Source organism: Cetorhinus maximus, chromosome 18 (assembly GCF_964194155.1).
Source record: "Cetorhinus maximus chromosome 18, sCetMax3.hap1.1, whole genome shotgun sequence".
NCBI classification, from domain to species: Eukaryota; Metazoa; Chordata; class Chondrichthyes; order Lamniformes; family Cetorhinidae; genus Cetorhinus; species Cetorhinus maximus.
The window spans coordinates 68,940,173-68,966,654 of record NC_135896.1 but is presented as its reverse complement, the minus strand read 5'-3'; the positions used below and the strand labels follow the sequence as shown (position 1 = coordinate 68,966,654).

The 26,482-nt window shown below is 39.7% G+C and overlaps 1 protein-coding gene across 6 annotated transcripts in view; it reads right to left on the bottom strand.

Annotated features, from left to right (window-relative positions):
• strn3 (striatin, calmodulin binding protein 3) overlaps positions 1–26,482 on the bottom strand; it is a 259,300-nt gene that overhangs the window by 116,840 nt on the left and 115,978 nt on the right. For 4 of the 6 annotated variants that reach the window (XM_078562851.1, XM_078562853.1, XM_078562852.1 and 1 more), the window contains exons 6-9: positions 22,877–23,042; positions 22,137–22,272; positions 17,569–17,679; positions 7,301–7,441 (exon numbers count right to left, since the gene is read on the bottom strand). In XM_078562851.1, coding sequence (XP_078418977.1) covers positions 7,301–7,441; positions 17,569–17,679; positions 22,137–22,272; positions 22,877–23,042 — 554 coding nt within the window. The remainder of the gene's footprint in view (positions 1–7,300; positions 7,442–17,568; positions 17,680–22,136; positions 22,273–22,876; positions 23,043–26,482) is intronic. The other 2 variants (XM_078562854.1, XM_078562856.1) reach the window with 2 other exon arrangements.

The window sequence follows — 26,482 nt, the reverse complement described above, 5'->3', positions numbered from 1 at the left end:
GTGTTAATTCAATTCTTAAAAGATTACTTTTATAACAAAGTCCTGATTTAATTCTGAAAAAGTCTGATTTATCATTTGCTTACAGAGTAATAGAAACTACACTTTTAAATTCATGGGATATTAATTGATTTGGGACATCCAGAAATATGAAAAGGTGATAGCTATTCTTTCTTCTTTGTCTTTCACCAGTTCATAGACTATAAGCGTGCTTAATTCCATATTATTCAGTTTTGTAATATGATGAGCACTTACTATCCAGATCAATGCAAGAATACATTTCTCATAACAGCTTCTAGCAAGAATATTAATAAAATTCCATCTCGGTGGCCTTCTGTCTTGCGAGATGATGGTTTCCGTCATGACGGTCAACTGTGTTAAACATCGCTTGGTGTGGCTCAGGAGCTCCACTCTAGCATGGTAGTCTCTGTCACATTTGCTGAAGGGGAAGACAGTGGGCTGAGAAGGTGCAGGATTTGCTGGCCTCCATTTTCTCTGGGCACACTTCTCAGCCAGTTGAGCTGTCCGTTTCTGCTTCCCTCTTCAAACGCCCTTCAAACAGTCAGAATCCAGAGCTTACAGCCGTCGGCATCTGTCTCCCAATGTCAATGTCTGCCAATATGCGCTTGTAGGTGTCCTTGTATTGGAGGTATGGACACCGAACAGGTCGTGACTCAGTGGCCAGTTCACTGTAAAAAGGATATCTTTAGCTCTAGGGCCATCTGATGAACATGGCTGAGCCAACACAGGCATCCTTGGCTTAGTGATGAGCATATGCTGATGGAATTAGCACGCTCCAAAACCTGACAGTTGGTGACATTGTCATGTCAAGAAATGCCTAGGCTATGTCTGAGATGGGGAAAATGGAAACTGTTCAGCCTTTTCTCTTGCCTAGCAGACAGCAAAATCCTGACGAGTCGAATCCCAGGGGAGCCACCCACACAGCCGAGGCCCCGTTTTCACACAAATGCATCTCTTTGTAACCCGATATGCCTACAAACACAATTCATGTCAAAAACAACAGATTCAAATGCCAAAAGAAAAAACAGCAAAGTAGCAAATGTATGAAGAAGTCTCTATTTAATTTGTTCACACCTTACAATGGCCTGACATTGTAAAAAGCCAGAGTTCCACATTGAAAGATGTCAGGAGTTAGCTCCAGAAAAGTTTGGCTAATCCAGTTATCAATGTGAAATTTCAGCTTATCACGGACGACTGCGACATAACCTGAATTTAGTGTCATCCAAGTTTGACTCTTTGTGACGATCTCACTACTGTAAGGAAATGCAGGCTTGGTAGACTTGCAGTTTGGTGTTCTCAGTTGGGTTGCCATTGTTCCACATTTTCTTACTCAGCTTGGATGTAACAGCAGTAGCTTTTGTAATGAATGTTGATTTCAGCATCAAGTGACAGATTGCTGGTGACTGTAGAGCCTATGTATGTGAAACTATCAACATCCTCCAGCATTGCATTGTCAATGTTGATATATGGGTGGTAGGGCAACATCCTGGAAAATGATATTTGCCTTCCTGAAGCTGACAGTCAACCCAAATTATTTACAGGTGTGAGTGTCTGTCCATTTGCTACTGAAGGTGTTCCTCAGTATGGAATGCGAGTGCAGCATCGTGAGCATACAGCAACACTGACAAGGGCTTGGCACACTTTTGTCTTGGATATCAGGCAAGCAAGGCTGAACAGCTTTCCATCGGTTTTGGTATGCAAGTAGACATCATCTGTGGATGAACTGAAGATATATGACTGCAGCACTGAGAAGAATATGCCAAAGACTGTTGGCATCAGAATGCACCCGTTTGACCCCACTGTCGATCTCAAAGGGCTCCAATGCTGCCCTGTCGAAGCTGACCGTACCAATCACGTTGTCAGGGAAAGAGGAGATCGCACTGGGCAGCTTCGGAGGACAGCCAATTTTCTCCAGTAGCCTCTATTCACATGATGAAATATCTTCGTGAGAAGAATGAAGGCAATATACAGTGGTCTCTTTTGCTCACGCCGTTTCTCTTGCAGCTGCTGGACTAGGATTATGTCAATTGTGGATCTCCCAGTTCTGAAGCCACAATGGGATTCGGGATATATCTGTTCAGCCAAGATCTGCAGTCTGATAAGGGCAACATGGGCAAATACTTTTCCCACAACGCTGAACAGGGAGATGTCGATAGTTGTTGCAATCGCTACGGTTACACCTGTTCTTAAACAGGGTTACAATCTTTTCTGCGGTGCTTCCCCCTACCTCCAGCAGAAAGAGGAATTCTTGCAGATGCTGCTGGAGTGCTGGTTTCCCGTGCTTAATGAGTTCATGTGGTGTAGCATTAGTACCTGGAATTCTGCCCGTGCAAGCAACTCAATAGGTTTATAAAGCTCCTCCACTGTGGACTCGATATCCAGATCTTCCTCGACAGACATTCTCTATGGTGTCCACAGCTTTTTTGGTGATGGAGTTCTCCCTAGAGAACAACTCAAGATAATATTGCACCCATCTCTCCAACTGCTTACTAGAGTCAATGATGACCTCTCTGCCTTTGTGTTCAATGCAGCTGCTTTCTTTGTTGATGGACCTGCTGGCATTTTGATCCCATCATCCATGCTCCTAGCATTCCCTATGCCAAGGGCATCTGGATATTCTGGCCGAGTTGTAACCAGTAGCCATTGGCATAATGCCTAGCAGTCTGTTGGACTTTAATTCGAACAGTTCTTGTTGCACTCAAGAGCTTTGTCGCTCAGATCTCTCTTGTGAATAATAAGAGCGGATCTTCATCACAGCAACGCTAGCCTTGAACATGACAGCTTTCTACCCCTCTTGCTTCCCATATGTTGAGTGTGATATTGTAAATGGTGTTTCGAAGTATGTTCCATTTTGCTTCTGCACTATGTATGGGAATGCCAGAGAACGTCTATTCAATCTGGTTAAGTGACTGCTGGGTAGGCAGTATAACTGACATTGATTCGAGTGAGTCATTTCTGTTTTGAAAGACAAAGCTTCAAAGGTTGCATCCTTACTCTGCTGCACACCAGGGAGAAATTTGTGTCATAGTCAGTGCTGTGGTACTGTAGCTGTGTATGTTGAGAAAGTCATGTCTGGTGATGATCAACTCCAGCTGGTGCCAGTGCCCTGATCTTGGATGTCTCCAAGACACCTTGTGGCAGGGTTTGTTCTGAAATAAAGTGTTTGTTACAAAATGCTCATGGCAGCAGCAAAGCTCAAGTAGTCTCTATTCTCATTTATCTTTCCCAAGTGTAACAATTCCTGTATAGACCAATAACTTTCACGATAATATTTCATGTTTTAAGACTTTTACTGTAAAAACATAAAAAATCAACCAACATTACTTAGTACACAATTAATTTTTTGAACTACAGAAAAGGTATCCTTCAGTAACTTAACACAACCAAAAACTCCATGCCATGTTTCTGCAATATGGCACATTCTTAACAGATATATAGCCTTGTACTTGAAGCCCCAAATATTTCCCAGCGATTCAAGAGGCTCACTTCTCCCTGTCCTACTGATGTGAATCTTCTAGTGTCCTTTTAAACCAAGTCCCCTTCTGAAGATACTTCTGAGCATACTTGAATGAACTTCTAGCAGCAAGGCACCAAGTGGTGACTCCTTGGTCTTCAATTCTCCACAACAAGCTTTGTTCCTTCAAACAGGGGTTCCATCCCCCCATGTGGCAATGTAATCCAGAACTACAGGGAAAATTTGCAGCAAAGCATCATTAAATTCCAATGATGAAGAAATTGAAAAAAATCCCATGGATCCACTATTGTTTAAGTCATGGCTGTGTTAAGTCTGAGCCTTGGATCAAGAGTAACACTATTTTGTTCGAGTTGAAAGGCCAATGGCTCAAGTCCTACTGAAGAGCTTGAACACATTATTTAGGCTGACATTTATTGGAAGTGCTTTTCTTCTTTTGCCTGAAACATTAAACCGGAGCCTTGCATGGAGACTTCTCCTGATGTTTTGGTGAACATTTTGTCCTCAAAAATAAGATTTTTCTGCTATTTGTGCCTGCCTATTGAACATGACTACACCTCAAAAAGTAATTTGTTGAAGTTGTGCAAATGATCTTAAAATGAAAAGCAGATTTTCCCTGTCCAGTTGGAGGGGAGAAAGCAAATTTTCAAGAACACAAATTAATCCCTTGATATGACTGATCTTGAACATTCATTTTCTCGTTTAGTTCCCTGAAGCCCCATAATAAGTTGGACATCTTTGTTTGGTAAAAGGGATGGAAGATGAGGGTTAGGGGCCTGGGTAGGGCATGGAAACGAAAGTGAAGATCTATTACTGGAAATGCATATTCCTGCCACCCCAACCCACCCCATCTCACTTTTACTCTTTACTTGAGGACAGTGCTGTGACATAACTGTACAGGGCACAGATGCCCTTTCAGTATCGCACTGGAGTTACCATCCTTCAAGTGAGAGCCTTGGAAATCAATGCTGGCAAAGTATTTATTAAAGGGATAGCACCAAGGTCCTCAACCAACCTTCATATGTGTTCATTCCAGTAATTCTTCTTCTTTATTCTTTTATGGGATGTGGGCATTGTTGGCAATGCCAGTATTTGTTGCCCAATCCTAATTGCCCTTGAATTGAATGGCTTGCTGTGGTCTGGAGTAGCATGGAGGCCAGGCCAGTTAAGGATGACAGATTTCCTTCCCTAAAATCTTCCCTTCTTTTAGGGAAGGGAATTAGTGAAAGAACATTAATGAACCAGATGGGTTTTTACAGCAATCGATGATAGTTTCATGGTCACTATTACTGACACGAACTTTCAATTCCAGATTTTATTAATTGAATTTATATTCCATCAGCCGCCCTAGTGGGAAATTAACCCATGTCCCCAGAACATTAGCCTGTGCTGCTGGGGTACTAGTCCAGTGACATTATTACTATGCCACCTTCTCCCCTTATTGGGAATAGAATTTGCAATGCATAAAGGTGCAAAATGCATGATATATAAAAAAAAGTTAACAGTGAAGTCACAATAATAAACAGTTATGAAAACATCAAAAAAAATAAGCAGAGTTTATAGCAATTCAAACAACTAAAATTCCTATTCAACATCACCACAGAAATCTATTCCAGGATCTGACCTCCTGTATCATAGGGAGAAACATGGATTCCACTCCACATGAGAAAAAGATGAAATGAGAAAATCCCATCACATGACAAAATCTTTAGGAATTCAAGTATGTATTACATATTTTGATCGTTTAGTTAGAAACATCAATATTTGTCAACACATTTACTTCACAATAACCAAAGAACCATTGTTCTAATAATTTGAACTAAGTGGTGATACCTTTCAATTTTGGATATTCTCACATGAGTAGATATGGCTGCATAAGAGATATGTTAGGATGAGAAGATACCAACATGACATACTGATACAAAAGCGAAATATCATAGATGCTGGAAATCTGAAATAAAAACATAAAATGCTGCAAGTACCCAGCAGGTCAGGCAGTATCTGTGGAGTGAGGGAAATAAAGTTCATATGGATAACCTTTCATCAGAACTGGAAAGAAATTAGAGATGTAACAGCTTTTAAGCAAATACAGAGGTAGGGGGCAGAATTTTCCCGTCGGCGATTTGGGGTCGGGGCCCGCTCGCCGACGGTAAAATGACGCAGGAGGAACCCCCGCCGTCATCCAGGTCCATTTGAATATTGAGGAAGGCGGGCGGACAGCGAAATCAGCTGTCCGCCCACCGACCTGTCAATGGCCAATTAAGGCCATTGACAGGATAATTAAGCTTGTTAAAGGCCCTGCCCGTCCAACCTTAAAGGTTGGCAGGCAGGCCAGGAGCCCCAGCGGACTTCTGATAATGCATGAAGCCTCATCCACTGGCGGGATGAGGTTTCATGTCCGTTTTTAAAAACTTTAATAAAGTTTATGTGCTTCTTATTAACATGTCCCATCTCGTGTGACATTGTCACATGACATGTTAATATTTTTCTATTTTTAAAGATTTTTATACTGTCAGTAATCTCCCTGAGGCAGCACTTAGTCTCAGGGAGATGTGCGCTCTTTTGCGCACATGCGTGAAAGAGCGTATTTTGACAGATGGGGAATCCCTCCACCCCCCCCCTCAGGCCGCTGGGTGGGCCTTAATTGGCCCGCCCACTCAAAATGGCGTCGGGCCCCATTTCGGCGGCGGAGTTTGGCTGCCCGCCCATCAAGGTAAAAATTCTGGCCAGGGAAAAGGGGGAGGAAAAGGGAAAAGTGCAAAAGGAAAAATCTATGATAAGGCGGAAGGCAGGACAGATTAAATGACGAAACAAATGATAATGGAACAAATGAAGAAAACAAAAGATGGATCTGGAGGTGGTGTAAATTGGAATAGCAAAATCACTACCAATCCCTACCTTTATGCAATCACTACCAAATCATTGCCTGAAAAAAATGGAGGTAGTGGCTATGACCTTAAATTGTTGAACTCAATGCTGAGTCCAGAGTGCTTATAGTGGATATTGCTCCATAGCCTATCTCCAGAGATGGAACCAGGGAAAGAAAGAGTTGAAGATGGATGATGTGAAGGCAAGGGAAGGATGGATATTGGAAGGAAACTTGATGGAATTTTTCAGTTCAGGTTGGGATCAGGGAACTGCACTGATAAAGTCATCACTGTGCCGCAAAGAAAGTGGTGACAGAGGGGATCCGAGTGGGGCTGGAGAAAGAATATTCCACATATTTCATGAAAAGGCTCCTTCCAAATGAAGCAGACTGGGGAGACCAAACTCAGATTAGGTGATTGTTTTGCAAACACTGCAATTATGTCTGCAATCATGATCATGAACTTCTCGAAACCTGTCATTTTAACTCTCTGTCGCATTCCCATTCTGATCTCCCATTTCTTTTGCCTACTCCAGAGCTCTGATGTAGCTCAAGAAACAGTATCTCATCTTTCTATTTAGTTACTTTACAGCATTCTGCATTCAACATTTGAGTTCAACAATTTCTGATCATGACCACTACCCCTACTGTTCCAGACAGCAGCTTCTAGTAATAATTCTGCTATTTCCATTGACATGTCTGTTAGACAGATCTTTGTTTCTTTTCAGTTAATATCTTCTGCCTTCCACCCTATCACAGACCTTCCCTTTTGTTCTTTACTCCACTCCCCCTTTTCCCTGCCTCTGTACTTGTTTAAAATGTGTTACATGGCTAACCTTTCTCTTCACAGATGCCGCAAGCCTACTGAGCATTTCCAGCACTTTTCATTTTTATTGAGATACTGATTGCTGATCAGCGATATACAGTAACAATTTTAATTATACCTTCTTCTGTTCTTGAGCTGTCATGATCAGCCAGTCTGGAAGAGGTTGGCCTAGACTGAATCATGGTTCCAGATGGCATGTGAGGCAGCTCATCATCTCTGAGATCTGCAATCATATCCTGAAGTTTTGACCTGTTTACCCCTGTAAATGAAAGCCATGAGTAACTGTTCAGTCGCATATCCAGCAATCTTGTTAGTTTGAAATAGGTTCTATAATTACATCTTCTATTTACTCTGGCAATCATATAAAACATATTTATTAGAACTGCTTACAAAACCAAACCGCCCTAAATAGTATTTTATACATGAATCAATATACTCTATGGTATTAAAACTATTTTTTCTGATCAGATTATTATAACCTACTACATACAACTAAATAGCTACGAAAATTGAAAAACAAAAGCCAATATCTTCCTGATCCAATTATGTAGATAGAGGATTTCACAGATTAGGCATGGAGAGAAAAACGAATTAAGGAACTGTTCATTTGAGCAACATGAATGGAGAACAAAACAAAGATAAAAGGTTTAGATGTTTACACTAGGGGTGCAACAAACTAGCACTTCAAATGCTTCTGTCAAAAGATTTGTCAAAAGGTTGTTTTTTGATCATCTTCCACACTTGTGTTCTCATTCAATTGTTCGATGTTTCAGTAAAAAGCAAAAACAAATTGGGGCACAAATATTGGGAGCAAAAACGTGAAGCAAATTTTATTCACTGCTTTTCTCTTCATTGACTATACCTCACGTACCCAACTAAGATATTTCATCAAAGCAAAACAGAAACTTCAGATACTTTTTTTTAAAATGAGGAACTATTAATGCTAATTTAAATTTCTCAGATAGCAATTACTCACCACAGTAATTACAATCCTCTGTGGAGGGTCTTCTATGTTGTCAGGTATGTATCACACCACCTAATGGTACAGAGTTTTGGGTGTAAATTCTTACTGTCCATTCACAGAATTAGTTTCCACCACAGGTATCTTCACAGGCTAGAGGAATTTGTGCACCAAAGGGCCTTGCAGATAATGGCTGTGGAAGTTCTCTTGATTCAAATTACTCCTGGGGCCATCTGGCGTATCCAAATGGAGTCCTCACACTCCAAGAAAGCACAGTCTGTTAAGGAATATGAAACTGAGGAGCGACACCCAAACATAGACTGAAGGAGTTCATTCACCAAAACAGAGGAATGGATTTAAGTGCCAAGGATTTTCTTATTTAGAAATGGCCAGTGGAAAGTCCAATGGTAATAGAGTAAATAAATGCATATATGTGCATGGCAAGTAACAGTAGTTCAATGTTCAGTATGTGTTCTGCTTCTAGTCTCACCTCTGGAGTGAAACAAGCTGGCAACTGACAAAGTGCAAGATATTGCCCGAAGGGACATGAAACACAGTTTAAGAGGAAAGACATTCCAGGCAAGGCAAAAAAAAAAGGATGAGTTAAGTTTAATTTTCCAGCTTAAATGGCAGCATTTGACTCATCCTGTGGAAGCACATGGCTGTTTATTTAAGGGATGGGAGGCATATATAGTCTGCATCATTTATTTTTCACAGACACAGCTCCTCAAAAGCATGTGAAATCTCACATGGACACACAGCTATACATTCTTCCAAGTTTTCTGCAACTCCTTGTCTTCCACTTGGAAAACTGAACATGTATTCCCAAGTGTACAAAGTTGTACTCGCATATGAAAGTCCGGTTCTTTGTTATCATACATGATGAAGTGATTGCTGTCTAATGAAATGCTTAAGAAGTTGCATACCAATATCATTTGCAACTGACAAAGGAAGAATTGCCAATCTGTGTGTCTTAGGAAGCAAAATCTCCCTCTAAGTGAGCGGCTTGCAAAAGTAATTTACCCAGCGTTCTGTTGCCCAATCACTAGTGTCAATCACAGAGGTTACAGTCTGTACTATTTTGTGCTGCCATTGAAAACAAAGCACAGAGGTGGGCAGAAGTACATACAAAACAATACATTTCACAAAAGTAGTACACATCAATATAAAACTAATTTCTACTAAACCTTCCTCAATGGCTCAGTGAGTAAATGCACCACGTGGTGCAGTATAGAACCGGAAAGATTAGGAAATTACCACAATCAACCAATGGTCTTGCCCAAGTCAAGTGATCTCAGCTGGGCTGCAGTTAGGATGTTACAACTGACATCAGTGTCGCTGGGCTATCAAGTGGTGACTGAAGAGAAAGGTGGGAAATCAGCTTGTGTTTCACCACCTGATGATTATCCTGTGGCTCCTCATAGAAAGTATATATGCACACGTCAGGTGTAGACAAATTCAGGGTCAGCTGTGATGCATCCCTCTCCCAGAAAAGTATCCTGCTGACACTCACTATCTAGACCCACACAAGAATAATAGCTTTTTGAGCAAAGTATCAGATGGTTCAGATGCCAGTAAAATGACTGGAGCAAGAGTCAGCATCTTCAACAGAGCAGCAGCAAACTGGAAAAAGAAATCTAACTGCTACCGAAAAAAGTCTCAAATACAAACTTAGAGATCATTAAACAGCTTTAATGTTTATTGAGTCTTTGACTCAATGTTGAGAATGACTATATTTGCATTTGCAACAGAATCCGTTGCTCACATACATACAAATGTTGAGAGATTATTTATTGGACTCAGCAAGATACTTAGTTAAACCACAGGAAAATTTAAAATAAAATCCTTGGACATGTATTTACATTCAATCTTAACCAGTAATTTCAACCACATGCTCCAATACTAAATGCCCTCAGAGTATAAGGCTAAAATACAGGGAGGTTAAACAGCCTCAACTATTTCTTGCTAGATATGTTGTTCTTCAACATAACTCCTAATTCAGCAGTTACAGTACATATATTTTTACATAGCAAAAAAAAAATTACAAATATACATTCTGTTGCATTGCAAGAATTCAACGGAAGTTTAATGTGTATTTTCATTAGAATATCACTGGTTCGTGACATATGGGTGTCTTCCGTGTTTTTAAAAAGTAGACACTGGTCCAATCATCATCTTGGATCACCTTACAAAAACCACAGGCTCTGAACAGGGCTATTTATGCCAACGTCTACATCTTTGATTGTGATCTTGATGCGCTGCTGTAAGATATGATCTCACCCATAGCTAGCTTCAATGGGAGATTAAAGGAATGATGACATAAATATATCTGTCTCAGCCTCATTGGTCCGATAAAATTTCAGATGTTATAATCGTTCCTGAAACATTTTACTAAAATAAAATGTGATGCCCTGTCAGGTGCTTCTAAATGATTTTAAATATACTATATCTGGGATTTTCACATTAAAAAATTAATATTTTTAATTTAAAAGAATAATAGCCCAGTCAGTTTCAATACATACTTAACACTGGACAAGTACCAGGTGATTTAAGTCCAATCAAACACAAACTGCATGCGACTGTAAAAGAACTGTAATTAATGACTGATACACAACTAATCCTTAGAAAGAATTTTTCACTGGTACTACAGGAGCAGTATAATGAGCCTCAACCAGGGACCGCTACATTGCGCCAACAGACCAGTATATTTGAATTATGTTCAGCATCAGAACTGACAAAGCCAAAACTAATTTCCAAAAGACTGTAAACTAGAGCTATTAAACCTCAATCTACAAGTTATGAAAAATATAAGTTGTGCACTGATACGGTTAATCATTGCTCACATAAGTCTAATATTTACAGCTAAAAATCACAAATTTGATATATAAGGGATAAACTTGAAAAGCTCATCTTTCTCTGCACATTTATTTATTTAGAAAGCTTTGCCAACATAATCAAGGGCACTTTAAACATTTATTTGGTAGTGATACAAATAAAATTTATTTCCTTGCCTCTCAACTAGATTAATAATAATTAATTAATAATAAGTTACTGCAACACTATAATGATTTAGTCCCATTAGCAGCCAGTTCATCCGGGGAATTGTGTGGTAACACCTACAATCCTCTTCTTACAAATGAACTGTTTTTGGGTTGGTAAATTCAAAACCAAATATATTTACCTATCAGCAATATGTAATCATTGCCATTGAATTATTAAATCAAATAATCTTTGAACTGTTCCCAACTATGTCACTCTTTCATAATGTATATACATCTCTTTTAAAGTTTATTTATTTATAACTTCCAAGTTTCAGCAACCATTTTTGGCAAGGGAGAAAAACAAAATTTTAACTAAGCAAATACTGAATACTTACTTTCAGAACATGTTTACACTCATGCTTTGAAGTAGTGTTGTCACAAGTACTACACACCATTAAAGGCAAATAAAGACAGACAATGTTGGAAATGCACAAAAGTTTCGGAAAAAGACGTTAACATTTCAGGATTTTTCAGATTTCCAGCATTAATTATTTTTACCCATTTCATAGATTTATGGGAATTAAGTGGAACGATGGACTACTTTGGCTTTCCTGTTGGAAACATATGTCAAATCTGATTCATTAGACTGCTAGGATGAAAGTTCTCTCCTTAGAAAATGTTCCTGAGCAAAATTATGTCAGGCAATCTCACCCCAGTTTTTTAGTAGATATGACCACAACATAAAGGTTTGCACAAATCAAGATTTTTTTTAAAATGATGACTACATCTGCCTCAACAAATCTCAGACAATAAATGGACACAAATAAACTAAACCCAGATCTTTAAAACCAACATATTGTGTTGGCACAGGTCTATTTTGATTGTGCCATTATACAAGTACTGACACACATTTACTTAAAGGAACTGATCACTGCTTTTTGCAAAATTTAGGTCAATTCAATAGAAAGGATTTATGTAAACAATGTGCATTCTTTTGTACAGCCTCTTGTCCATTAGATATGTCTCCATGCAAACATTTTAATACTCAGTTTTTCTTCTACCATCTCAAATGCAAAAGTAGTTGACATACATATTTTTGAAAGCCTATTAACCAAAAACATAAGCTCTATCTTACTGAAGTACTGCAGAGGGTGGAATCAATATTTTACCATGCATTATATATTTATGATGGGTGGCAAGGAGAACAGTTATAAATTAGAGGTCAGCCAATTTTTAAGTGTCATAAATGCCTCTTCTATCATAAAGTCCTACATTCATGTTATTATTAGATTTGGACATCCTTGACAAACTTAAAATCTTCTTTTAAACCAAGTTCTCAATTTGCAGTCCTTAAATGTTTGATAGGAAATATAAATATAAATTGACTGGAACTGTGACATTTATTAATGTCTAGATCTTTTGGAAGTAGTTGCAGACCAAAATAAAAAAGTAAAAGCTTTTTCACTTAGGCAAGGCTCTAATCTACTGAAGATACATAACAGAAATAGCACCATTTGGCACGGCACAAACTTGAAAAGCTTGCTGCTGAATTGTTAATTGTGGTTCCAGTACCAAGACTAAGCCTCGAGCTGAGATCAGAAAATCTGATAAAGAATGAAAATCAGAAAGAAATCGTCACTGCTGTCCACTCTGATGTACCTTCTACAGCATTAATTGAGAAAAGATCATCTGCCAAGCTTCTTGGATTGTGTTGGTGCATGGACTGGGAAAAGAGAGAGAGAAAAAAAGAGATCCACAACCCTGCAATTATAAAAAATAAAGTGGGGGGGGCGGTGTGTGTTGATTTGCCCACATCAAGTTGCCAATGGGGTGTTTGCTTGAATTGGTTTGATGCAACTGGTAATGCCTGGTAAAACTGCTCTCAAGAGTCCTTGAGAATTTTGTTTCTTTCCACAATTCACAAACTATTCTCTGGCAATTCAATTTCCCTCCCCTTTTCACAAGGGCATTCAAGTTCGCATATATCTAACTCAAATGCACCACTTTCCACTTTCTACTTTAAGTAACCCACACTTTATGCTCCATTAAATCTATCTATCTGCAATCTCTGCCTGGGCATGTGCACAGACACCTGTTTGCGTGTTGTCCCCGTTTGGAACTAAACCTGACAGACCACAGCCAAAGAATTGTAGAGTGGCAACTTTTGATTATTCACTTTGCTTGAAAAGTTTTGTCTCCCCAATCTATGCATCAACTAAAAATTACCTTTCTTTAATATTCTTTACTTATATTACCCAAGTAGAAAAACTGGATTAAGTTTATTAAGAAGAAAATAACACTACTCTGTTTCCTGTCACTCAGCCAATTTCGAATACATATTGTTACTGTCCCTTTTATTCCATGAGCTCTAACTTTGCTCAAAAGCTTGTTGTGCATCACTTTATCAAATGTCTTTTGGAAATCCATGTACACCACGTTATCCTCACCAATCCTCTTTGTTAACTCAAAATCTCCAACAATTTACTTAAACACTATTTCCCCTGAACAAGTCTGTGCTGGCTTTCCTTCATTAACCCGCATTTACCCAGATAACTATTAATTTTGTCCCGAATAAGCTTCCCCTCTGAGCTTCAACTGACTTGGTGATTGTTGCATCTTTTTTGAATGGTACATTTGCATTTCTCCAGTCCACTGGCAATATCCACATATTGCAAGATTGGAAAATTATAGCCTGTGCATCTGCAATTTCCACCCTTATTTCCCTCAGTCTCCTTGGAATCACCTCATCTGTCCTGGTTACTTAACTTTTAAGTGCAGCCAACTTAGCTAATACTTCCTCTTTATCAATTTTTAAACCATAACTATTTCAGCTGCCTCCTGTTTCACCATGACTTGGGCAGCACCTTCTTCCTTGATAAAGACAGATGCAAAGCACTCACTTAGTACCTCAGCCTCCATGTGTATATCTTCTTTTAGGTCCCTAATCAACCCACTCCTCTTTTTATTATCCTTTTATTATTTATATGCCTACAGAAGATTTCTGGATTTCCTTTTATGCTAGCTGCCAGACTTGTCTCATACTCTCTCTTTGATTCTCTTATTTGTTTTTTCAATTCCCACCTGAACCTTCTATATTGTGCCCTATTCTGAAATGTATTATCCACCTGACATGTACCTTATGTATTCATTTTCGGCTTCATCTTACTCTTATCCCTTTCATCATCTAGGGATCTCGATTTGTTTACCCTATCTTACCCACGAGTGGCAATGTACCTTGACTGGGCCCGAACAACCTCCATTTTAAGACAGCCCATTGTTCAGTTACAGTTTTGCCTGTGAATGTTTGATTCCAATTTATCTAGACCAGATTAGCTCTCACTCATTTGAAGTTTGCCCTCCCCCAATTAATTATTCTTGCTCTAGATTGCTCCTTTTCCTTTTCTATAGCCAACCTTAAGATACAATGATCACTTTCCCCCCAAACGTTCTCCTTGATCCACTTGGCCCAACTCATTTCCAATAACCAGGTCCAACAACGCCTCCTTTCCCACTGGACTGGAAGCATACTGATGTAGAAAACTCCTCAACACAGTCAAGGGTCTCTGTCCTTTATACTGTTACTATCCCAGTCTCTATTAGGATAATTGAAGTCCCCCATTAAAACAACCATACAATTCTTGCACTTCTCTGTAATCTCCTTGCAAATTTGTTCCTCTACACCTTTCCCACTAGTTAATGGCCTATTTAATACATCGAGCAATGCAATGGTACTTCTATGGTTTCTTAGCCAGAGCCAAATAGATTCTGTCCTTGACCCCTCCAAGACATCCTCTCTCTCCATCACTGCAATGCTCTCCTTAAACAGTACTGCTATCCCTCCTCCTTTCTTTCCCTATCTTTCCTGAACTTCTATCCAGGGTCAAAATCCTGGAGCTCCCTTCCTAACAGCACTGTGGGTGTACCTACACCACATGGACTGCAGCAGTTCAAGAAGGCAGTTCATTACCACCTTCTCAAGGGCAATTAGGGATGGGCAATAAATGCTGGCCCAGGAAGCCCACATCCTGTGTAAATGAATATTTAAAAAAAAATCATACCCAGTCCTGCCCTTCTGACCCATGCCTCAGTTATCACCATATTTCCATGTGGTTAACTGCGTCCGCAGTTCACCAACCTTATCTGCGACACTTCGTGCATTCACACACATGCACAGTAATCCTAATTTTGACTTCATCACATTGTCTTACTCTACACGCCTAATACCTTAGTATTTCTAACTGTAGCACAATCTGTCTCTCTCAATTTCTGTGCATCTTGGTATTCCCCATGAATATAACCTCTTGGTTCCCCAATAGTTTAAACTGTCCCCAATAGCACTAGTAAATCACTTCAAGGAAATCTGTCTCTGCTCTGTCCAAGTACAACCCATCTGGCCTATACAGGTTCCATCTCACCCAGAACTGGTCCCAATGTCCCAAGAATTAAAAGCCCTCCTTACTGGGCCATTTCTCCACCATGCATTCATCTGCTCTATCCTCCTATTTCTGCATTCACTTGCGCATGGTACCAGGAGTAACCTGAAGATTATGACCTTTGAAGTCCTGCTTGCTAGTTTCCTTCCCAGCTCCCTAAAATTTGACTTTATATGTCGTTCGTACTGATGTAGATCATGATCGTTGGCTGTTCACCCTCCCAACTCAGTGTACTCTGCAGCCAATGACATCCTTGACCCTGGCAACAGGGAAGGGAACATGTCAATCTGGATTCATGTCGGTGGCTGTAGAAACGCCCGTCTGCTCCCCTAACTATCGAATCCCCCGTCACTACTGTTTTTCCAATCCTCCTCTTGCTCACCTATACAGCTTACACTGTGGTGCCATGCACTTGGTACTGGCTGCACTCCCCAGATGAATCGTCCATTGCATCTGTATTCAGAATTGAATATCAGCTGGAGTGTTAAATGCATTCAGGGGATTCTTGCACTACATGCTTGGTCCTTCTTGACTGCCTGGCGGTCACCCATTCCCTCTCTACCTGCATGCCCTTAAGCTGTGAGGTGAACATATCTATAAACGTGCCACACTCAAAGCTCTCAGCCTTGCTGATGTGTCGCAGTGACACCAGCTCTTGCTCAATCTCGGAAACCCAGAACTCCAGTTGCTGCAGCTGCTAACGCTTGCTGCACATATGGTTATCCAGGGCACGAGAAGCATCCTGGAGTTTCCACACCGAGCAGGATGTGCATTCCAAGGATCCCAGCTGCCCTGCCATTCCTCTTTTTGAGATTATTAAACTTACTACTTAAACATATAAAGACTCACCAGCTACTCACTAATGAGCACCTTCTCCTGTGCTGACATCACTTCATTATATAGGGAGGTGAATTCAAATGTTTTTACTTAACAATTATCTAAAACCCTTTGATTATAATTTATAGTTGACTTTTTTTAGATTGAGTTAAAAATCTCCACTTCCAAAATCCAACACAGGGGACAAAATAAATTTGAGGTTCAATCCCTCAATGTTAAGTGGTTCACTCCTTGGATTTTTTTGCTTCGTCCACCATTCGATTTTAAAATCAATGAGGAAATTCTAAAAAAAACTGATCACGTAAGAAACAATAATAGGCACACACACACATCATCTAGAGAAGAATATCAGCAAAACCACTTAAATAAGTGTGTGCGCTCTTCTAACCAGTTAGTATAAAATACATGCAGTACTTATTACCATGCAATGTTAGTTTCCATGTGCTGCATTTGTTTTGTTCTAAGCTAGAGTAGTTTATATTCCATATCCAATACTTGAATTAATAAGACGATTTTCAACATTCAGAACTTTCACTATTTACTGTAATATCAACCTTTCAATCAACTGTTTAAGTTTTCAGCCAACAGAACTTGTTGAACTTTTTGAAACGGCTTTCAGTAGTTTACTTGTTTATGAATTTCAAATGAGAATTAAATCCACAATTAAGTTGATGTACATTTTTAAAAACACAACCCTCTCTCCAACCGAAGTCACAATTGACTTGAAATGTTAACTCTGTCTCTCCCTCTCCACAGATGCTGCCAGACCTGCTGAGTATTTACAGCACTTTGTTTTCATTTCTCCAACTGGTTCTGCTTAATAAAGAGCCACTTCTGCTACTCAAGATTTGAATTGTACACTTTGCAAGCATTTTTATCCTCTGGCGACAAGTATTATTTTCTGAATCACCCAGCTACAGATATCACAGTACTTCCATACATGTTGTTAATGAAACGTCCATACTAAAAACAGGAAAAACTCTAACCCCACTAATGAAAGGAATGTTCGTTGCACCCCTAATCTACAGTTTCTTTGGGCAGGAAAGAAAAGAATTCAACAAACAGAAACAAAGCTGATGAAAGACAGACATTTGGACAATGTAAAAAAAAGAGTAGAGAACTTTTAAGGAAATGCGAAAGTCATACTACATGATTCAGAATTATCTGCACTTACTCTTGACCCCCTTCTTGCCCTTCCGCTCCTTCTTGTATTGTTCCTTCAGTTTACTTATTAGTCCCTTGTCTACAGCCCAAACCTCCGAAGATGGGGAGAAGTCATCCTTGTCTACATGCAGCACATCATTGAAAAATCAGCAAATCGGAATGCAAGCAGTCGCTGCTGCTATTTCATGAAGGTTAGTGGTTTAATCACAGCCTTTAAAAAGTTACTGGAGAAGAATTATCATATAATCTTTTAAACACAATTCTAAGTTATAACAAGTCATTTTGAAGAAAATTATTATTTTGTTAAAGACCTTAGTCTTAATGGATAATGCAAGGTTAAAAATATAGCAATTTCATGCCACTGCAGCCAAAACAGCAAAGCACAAGACAGCCAGTTTTATAAAGCATGTCTTTCCTTACAAGCAATAAATTGGACACAAGCTTACAAGGAGGGTTCTCCCTTCACCCTGCTAACAAATCAACTTAAAGGGATAAATGTGAGCTTTTGCGAGCACGATTTAAAGAAGTGAAAATACAGCAATGTTTCAATCAAATAGTGGAAGTCCAGTTAGCTAATTATTGTAACAACCACAATTTGAATAACCGAACACAGAATAGCTCAAATATTATGCTATATTAAATTATAACTATGCTTGTCCATAAAAGTTGGAAAGAAAAGGAAATGAAACTACTGATCATCTGATAGGACTACAAAATTTATACAGAATGGAGAATATGATAAAATCCGTAATAGAATCTGAATGATTTGCATGACAGCAATTATGAACAATTTTATGAGTGCAGGCAAACTAAGTGAAACCCTATCATGGATCTGTGAACTGTAATTCTGCCAAGAGATTAGTCCTTTTACAATGCTTCCTGATGCCAGGTCTGAAATTTACTTCCGGTCAGTATTTGTTTTTTGACATCTTATAGTCCCTACAACTTCAAAGAGACCTACCATAAATTGCTACTTTGTAAATCATAAGCCAGATAATATTAGGGGTCTAAGGGAAGGGAAGGAGATAGAGCACAGATGAGGGGAGAAGAGAAATAGTTTGGGGCACTGTCAGTAGGATTCATTTCTTCCCATTTTTTGGACTTGCTCAAGGCAGCACATTCAGTTTTTTCTACTTTTGTATCTGCACGGTTTTATGAAAGGGAACAAGTGTTTGTTAAATCTATCAAGAATTTTCTGAGGGTGCGACTAGCAAGGTAAAGGGAAAGCAATGGATGTATACCTCAAGTTTCTGAAGTGATCTGATAAGGTGGCACACAATAGGCTGTTTCAAAAGATTAGGGCTCTCATGGATTGGGGGTAATATGTTAACATGGACTGAGGATTAGTTAACAGACAGAAAACAAGGATCAATTGGTTATTTTTGGCATTTAACTAGTGCAAGGATCGGAGCTAGAGCCTCAGCTTTAAAATCTATAATAATAAATTAGATGAGAAGAGGAAGCGTAATATATCCAGGTTTGCTGATGATACAAAGCTAGGTGGGAAAATAATTGATGAATAGGATGCAAAGAGGTTGTTAAGGAATATAGATCGACTGGGCAAGGTGGCAGCAGATGGGAGAATAATGCAGATAAGAGTGAAATTATCCACTTTGGTAGGAAGAATGGGAAAGCAGAATTTTTTTTTAGGAGAGAGACTAGTAAATGTTAGTATACAGACGGTTTTGAGTTTTCTTGTACACCAATCACAGCAAGTTAACATGCAGGTACAGCAAACAATTAGGAAGGCAAATGGTACGCAAGGGGGCTAGAGTATAACAGTAAGGAAGTCTTGCTGCAAATTATATGGATTTTGGCAAGACCATACCTACAATACTGTGTTCAGGTTTGATCACCTTAAGGAAATGATACTTGTTTTGCAGGGTGGGGGATGCGGGGAGCGGTGATGGAACGAATGCTTATTAGATTGTTGTCCTATGAAGATTGTGCAAAACGGGCCTATATTCTCTGGGTTTTAGCAGAATGGGAGGCGACTGCATTAAAATGTATAAAATTCTTCGAGGGTTTGGTGAAGGGGATGCTGGGAGGCTGTTTCCCCTGGAGTGTCCTGAACTTGGGGTCATAGTTTCAGAATAAGAGGTTTTCCATTTAGGGCTGAGGTTATGAGAAATTTCTTCACTCAGGGGATTGCGAATCTTTAGAACACTCTACTCCAGAGGGGCTGTGGATGCTATCAATGAGTACATTGACAATGAAATCAATAGATTTTTGGGCACAGAATTGAGAGATATGTGGATAGGGCAGGAAAGTAGAGTTGATGTACAAGTTCAGCCATGATCTTATTGAACATCAGAGCAGGCTCAATGGGCCAAATGGCATACTCCTGTTTATATTTCTTGTATTCTTAAGTTCCCTTAGTGGGATCTGCCAATTCAGTTAAGTCCCCTAATCAAAACTGCTTTGTGCTTCAATAAATGTGTTCCCAGCTGTTTCAGCTGATGTAAGGTTTTTTTAAAAAAGATTAAAATTAACAATGGGGTAATTAAAGGAGAAATTAAACCTACAGAATTAAATATAATACAGGAAATAAATGCCAAAAATGAAGGAAAATTATTACAAGAGAGAAATTTATCTTTTTAAGATGGGAATATACTCACTGGGTCCTAAAATTTCTTCTCGATCCATTTAAAAAAAAAAATTGCGTTGATAATCCTCATATTTGCAGCCCAATGGGATTGGTGGGCTCTGCAAGTACAAAGCTGATCACAGCCATCTCTGTACTGCAGTTCCAGTTAAGTGGAAAAGTTAAATCAGACATGAATAGACAACAATAATTTATAGCTTCACCAGCCAAAAATAGTTGAACATTTGAAGGAGCTTTTTAATAAGTAACCAAAAGTGAAATATTTAAAAATCCCACTGGTTTAGAAAATAATAAATGCTTCAGTACAATTTCATCATTCACTGCACATATACATTTTTAGATAAGATATTTATCAAGAATGAGGTTTAGAACCAAATTACCATGGTTCACCATTAATCAGACAATTAATGATATAGCTAAAGAAATAAAACAGGTTTAAAAAAAGTCACCACATGTCTGGGCTTTCCTTGTAGTTTACAACAGGTTGTAGCATATTGACCTAACACTACTTAGTTTGCAACATTCCAATCTACAATTTAACAAAGTAGCTTCAAATATTTCATTAGAAATATGCTGATTATTTTTACATTAGATTTATTGCTAGAGGCAAATTTTAATGACAGAAGAGCAGGGAGAGCTCTTCTAAGGAAAGTAAAATGTATTACAGGGTTGCAAGGCCATGCTAGAAATGCACAAAGAAAACATGCAAAATGATCTTCTTGGGTCAAGACTTGACATTAACACATGCTGCTTTATACTATATTGCAGCACAGGCTGCCAGCTATTTAATGTTCCTCCTGTATGTAACAATACCAACACAATGTTATATGAAACCTACTAATCAAGTAAAATAAGCCTTAAATATAATTTTTGGGATATGGGCTTTGCTGCAAAATTGCCCATCTCTAGTTACACTTGAGATGGTGAGGTTCCTGTGGTGAAGGTGTTCCAAAACCGATTAGCTAGAGAAGTTGCAGAATGTTAACCCTGCGACAATGATATATATCCAATAAGGAAGGTGAGCAACTTTGAGGGTAACTTGGGAGCTGATACTGCTTCCATAACCTCCCAGCGGAGGTCACAGGTTTGAATAGAGATGCCAAAGAAGCCTTGGCAAATTGCCACAGTGCAAGCTGTAAATACTACACACTGCAGCCACAGTATGCCAGTGATTGAGCAGGTGAATGCATAGGCTAGTGAATGAAGTGCTAGTCAAACAGATTGACGGTGTTAAGCTTCTGAGTTTTGTTCCAGCTACACCCATTCAGGCCAGTATTCCATACAATTCTCAATGATGCCCTCTTTTGATTAATGGTGGACCCCACTGCCACCCACCCAACTACCCCATAATGATATTGATAGTGAGGGTCCCAGTAAAGGTAGTGCTAGTTGATGTTGTGGGGAGGTGGTTAGACTCGCTCTTGTTGGAGATTCACCAGCTGGCACTCGTGTGACACAAATGTTACTTGCCACTTATCAGCTCAAACCTGCATGTTGTCCAGATCTTCCTGCATGTGGACACAGACTGCTTCATTATGAGGAATTGCAAATGGAGCTGAAAATTGTGCAATCATCAGTGAACAGCCCACTTCTGGTCTTGAGGGAAGATCAGTGATCAAACTGAAGATACTTGGGATTACCAATAAAAGATTTATGCAATAGTATAAACATTAAGCTCTCTGGCTGTTTCAATCAATAATCTCAACTTCTTTCAGATTTATTTTTTAATTAAGTTGAAGAAATACAAAGAACTGTAAAACTAGAATGGTTCATCTCAGTCTGACACAACCAAAAATCTCAATCATACCAGGTGTTAAATTTAAATAATTCCAAAGATCTATTTTTTTCTGGACTTCTGGTCATGTTGCCAGCAGAATCATTAGAAGTCAGATAAAAAGCTATAAATGCCATAGCACAGAGACAATGGGATGGGTTTAAGTGCAATTCGGCAGCAGCTCCATTGATTTTCTTACCCCATTCTGTTCCATCCCCAGAACTCCTAGCTTCCCCAGCTCCTTCTCCATCTTCGGCTGTCACTAAAAAATCAAATTCTTTCAAAGCTTCTTCAGTATCATCAGGCAAGTCGGTAGCTAGCCCCTCATTACCAATCTAAAAGTGACAAATATTGATCATTTTAAAATCGTGATATCCAATTCAGAAACTTACTGTTTATTCCTTAACATTGTTTGCTGATAAGAGTTCAAAGGTCAAACTTGTGTCAATAGTGCATAATGAGCATTTTTTAAAAAATGGTTTCCAACATATTTTGTAAAATCTCATTCAAGAAAACAAACCTTACACAAATTCAGATAAGTATGGTGTACATAAATTATGCTTGAGGACTAAAGCTCACAGGCAGAAAAGGGACTGAGATGGTGCTCAAAGGCTTTATAACGACAACAGGGATACTAGTGATCAGATTACTGCTATTTTACTATATCTTTTGGATGGTCCCTGACTAGCATTGTTACTGTGGAATAAGGGAATGATCACTTAACTACAACATCATATCATCTTCAGTTTTGTTAATCACTGCTTTCTTTTGTCCAGATCTTCGGGCAATAATTATGTTGTATTTCAGTCTAACATCTCAAATGTTAAATAAATCACAGTAACACCACAAAAAGCTTTTGCTGTTGCTTGTCTCACATGATGGGCCTAACAAGTTGCACAAAGTTCCTCAGACATTGGTACAATAAATTTGAACATTTACTTTATGTTTCTTGTTTATTCTGTGCTTTTCTTTGCTGTCTGTGATGTCCTCCACCATTTCACCTTCCTCTTCATCATCATCACTGTCATCATCAGTATTTTCTAGGAAATTAAATGTTTCAAGGACAGCCTCAGCTAGGCCTCCCCTTGGCTTATCTCCTGCGTTCCTATGTTCAGGAGAGAGTAGGGAAAATCTTATTAGCAATTACAGCATCTACATATTTTTAAAATCTCTTTCCATCAACCTGAAAGTCTGCATTATGGTCCTGGAACTGGCAGACGTGTAAACTGCTAACTGAAATGCTGTTAAGTCGCTAGTTTTTTTTTTAAAGTAATCCAATCCTCCTTCCCTCTTACTATCTTCGTACCTCCCCATCCAAAACACAAACATTCAAAATGCAGGCGTTAGACATCTCCAAAATTATGATCTCCTTGTAGATCTCTGGGTGAAATAAGTAAATTTCCTTAAGGAAAATTAAATTTAAACAAGTCAAAACAACAATATGATGCCAAGCCCAGTCATTGAGAGTATCAACACTTCCAAGCATTTGTAACAAAAACAGAAAATGCTGGAAAAACTCAGCAGGTCTGACAGCATCTGTGGAGAGAGAAACAGAGTTAACGTTTTGAGTCCGTATGACCCTTCTTCAGAGCTAAAGAGAAGTAGAAATGTGATGAAAATTTATTCTGTTTATGGGGGGTGGAGCAGGTGAAGCTGGATAGAAGGCCAGTGGGGACAAAGGAGAGATTGACAAAGATGTCATGAACAAAAAGACAAAGGGAGTGTTAAAGGTAGTGGTAAATGCTAAAAAAGGTGCTGATAGGGGCATAAAGGTAAGAAAGCAAAACGTGTATTATATATCATCAGTATTCACCAAAGAGAAGGACTTAGCGGTCGATTTTTCTAGGGAAGGGTGTGTAGATAGCCTGGATCATGTTGAGATCAAAAAAGAGGAGGTATTAGGCGTCTTGAAGAATATTAAGGTGGATAAGTCCCCAGGGCCAGATGGGATCTATCCCAGGGTACTGGGGGGGGACAAGGGAGGAGATTGCTGGGGCCTTGATAGAAATCTTTGTGTCCTCACTGGCTATGGGTGAGGTCCCAGAGGACTGGAGAATGGCCAATGTTGTTCCATTGTTTAAGAAGGGTAGTAGGGATAATCCAGGAAATTACAGGCCGGTGAGCCTTACGTCAGTGGTAGGGAAATTATTGGAGAAGATTCTTCGTGACAGGATTTACTACCATTTGGAAGCAAATGGGCGTATTAGTGAGAGGCAGCATGGTTTTTGTGAAGGGGAGGTCGTGTCTCACTAACTTGATCGAGCTTTTTGAGGAAGTGACAAAGATGATCGACGATGGAAGGGCAGTGGATGTTATATACATGGATTTCAATAAGGCCTTTGACAAGGTCCCTCATGGCAGACTGGTACAGAAGGTAAAGTCTCACGGGATCAGAGGTGAGCTGGCAAGATGGATACAGAATTGGCTTGGTCATAGAAGACAGAGGGTAGCAGTGGAAGGGTGCTTTTCTGAATGGAGAGCTGTGACTAGTGGTGTTCCGCAGGGATCAATGCTGGGACCTTTGCTGTTTGTAGTATACATAAATGAATTGGAGGAAAATGTAACTGGGCTAATTAGTAAGTTTGCAGACAGCACTAAGGTTGGAGGAGTTGCAGATAGTGAAGAGGATTGTCAAAGGATACAACGGGATATAGATCGGTTGGAGACTTGGGCGGAGAAATGGCAGATGGAGTTTAATCTGGACAAATGCGAGGTAATGCATTTTGGAAGGTCTAATACAGGTAGGAATTATACAGTAAATGGCAGAACCCTTAAGTGCATCGACGGACAGAGGCATCTGGGTGTACAGGTCCACGGGTCACTGAAAGTGGCAATGCAGGTGGATAAGGTAGTCAGGAAGGCATATGGCATGCTTGCCTTCATCGGCAGGGGTATTGAGTATAAAAGCTGGGAAGTCATGCTGCGGCTGTATAGAACCTTGGTTAGGCCACACTTGGAATATTGCATGCAATTCTGGTCGCCACATTACCAGAAGGATATGGAGGCATTGGAGAGGGTGCAGAGGAGGTTTACCAGGATGCTGCCTGGTTTGGAGGTTATTAGCTATGAGGAGAGGTTGGAGAAACTCGGATTGTTCTCACTAGAGCGACGGAGATTGAGGGGCGACTTGATAGAAGTTTACAAAATTATGAGTGGCATGGACAGAGTAGATAGTCAGAAGCTTTTTCCCAGGGTGGAAGAGTCAATTAATAGGGGACATAGATTTAAGGTGAGAGGAGAAAACTTTAGAGGAGATATGCCAGGCAAGTTTTTTTACGCAGAGGGTAGTGAGTGTCTGGAATTCGCTGCCAGAGGAGGTGGTGGAAGCAGGTACGATAGTGGTGTTTAAGAGGCAGCTTGACAAATACATGAATAGGATGGGAATAGAGGGATACAGACCCCGGAAGTGCAAAATGTTTTAGTTTGATAGGCAATATGATCGGCGCAGGCTTGGAGGGCTGAAGGGCCTGTTCCTGTGCTGTACTTTTCTTTGTTCTTTGATAATAGCAGAACAAGGCTAAGCACTCTGTGAAATAACAATATGGAACAAGTAACAGATGGCCCTTTAGGGGGACTGGTGCCATATGCCAGTGTGGAACATTCCTTGTTCCAGTCCTACTCAGCCCCCCTCCCACAACTCTTTCTTCGGTACACTGATGACTGTATTGGTGCCACTTCATGCTCTTGTCTGGGCTTGGAAAAATTTTATAAATTTTGCTTCCAATTTCCACCCCTCTATTACCTTCAAATGCTCCATCTCCAACACCTATCTTCCCTTCATTGACCTCTCTGTTTCCATTTATGGTGATAGACTGTCCACCAATATTCATTACAAGCCACCCGGCTCCCACAGCTACCTTGACTACAGTTCCTCACACCCCGCTTCCTGTAAGGACACCATCCCATTCTCTCAGTTCCTTTGCCTCCATTGTATCTTTTCCGATGAAGCCACTTCCCAAAACGGCGCTTCTGACATGTTGCCCTTCTTCCTTAACCGAGGTGTTCCAACTACTGCGGCTGACAGGGCCCCCACTTCACCCCAAAAAAGGCCATCTGTTACTTGTTCCATATTGTTCTTTCACAGAGTGCTTACCCTTGCTCTGCCATTATCACATTCTGTTTCTTACCTTTACACCACTGTCAGCAGCTTTTTTAACCCTTACATTCCCTTTGTCCTTTTGTTCATGACATCTTTGTCAATCTCTCCTTTGCTCCCACCTATCACTGGCCTTCTATCCAGCTTCACCTGCTCCGCCTCCCCCCCTAAACAGTATAAACTTCATCACATTTCTACTTCTCTTTAGCTCTGAAGGGTCATATAACTTGAAACGTTAACTCTGTTTCTCTCTTCACAGATGCTGTTGGGCCTGAGTTTTTCCAGCATGTTCTATTTTTGTTCCAGATTTCCAGCATCTGCAATATTTTGCTTTCTTCTCCAAGCATTTGCAGTCAGTTTTGTTACAGAAACATTCAAAAGACTTCTTTTTAGTAAATTTAAACTCAAAAGATAAAAATTGTTGCATTCTAATGGTGTTAGCTGTGGAT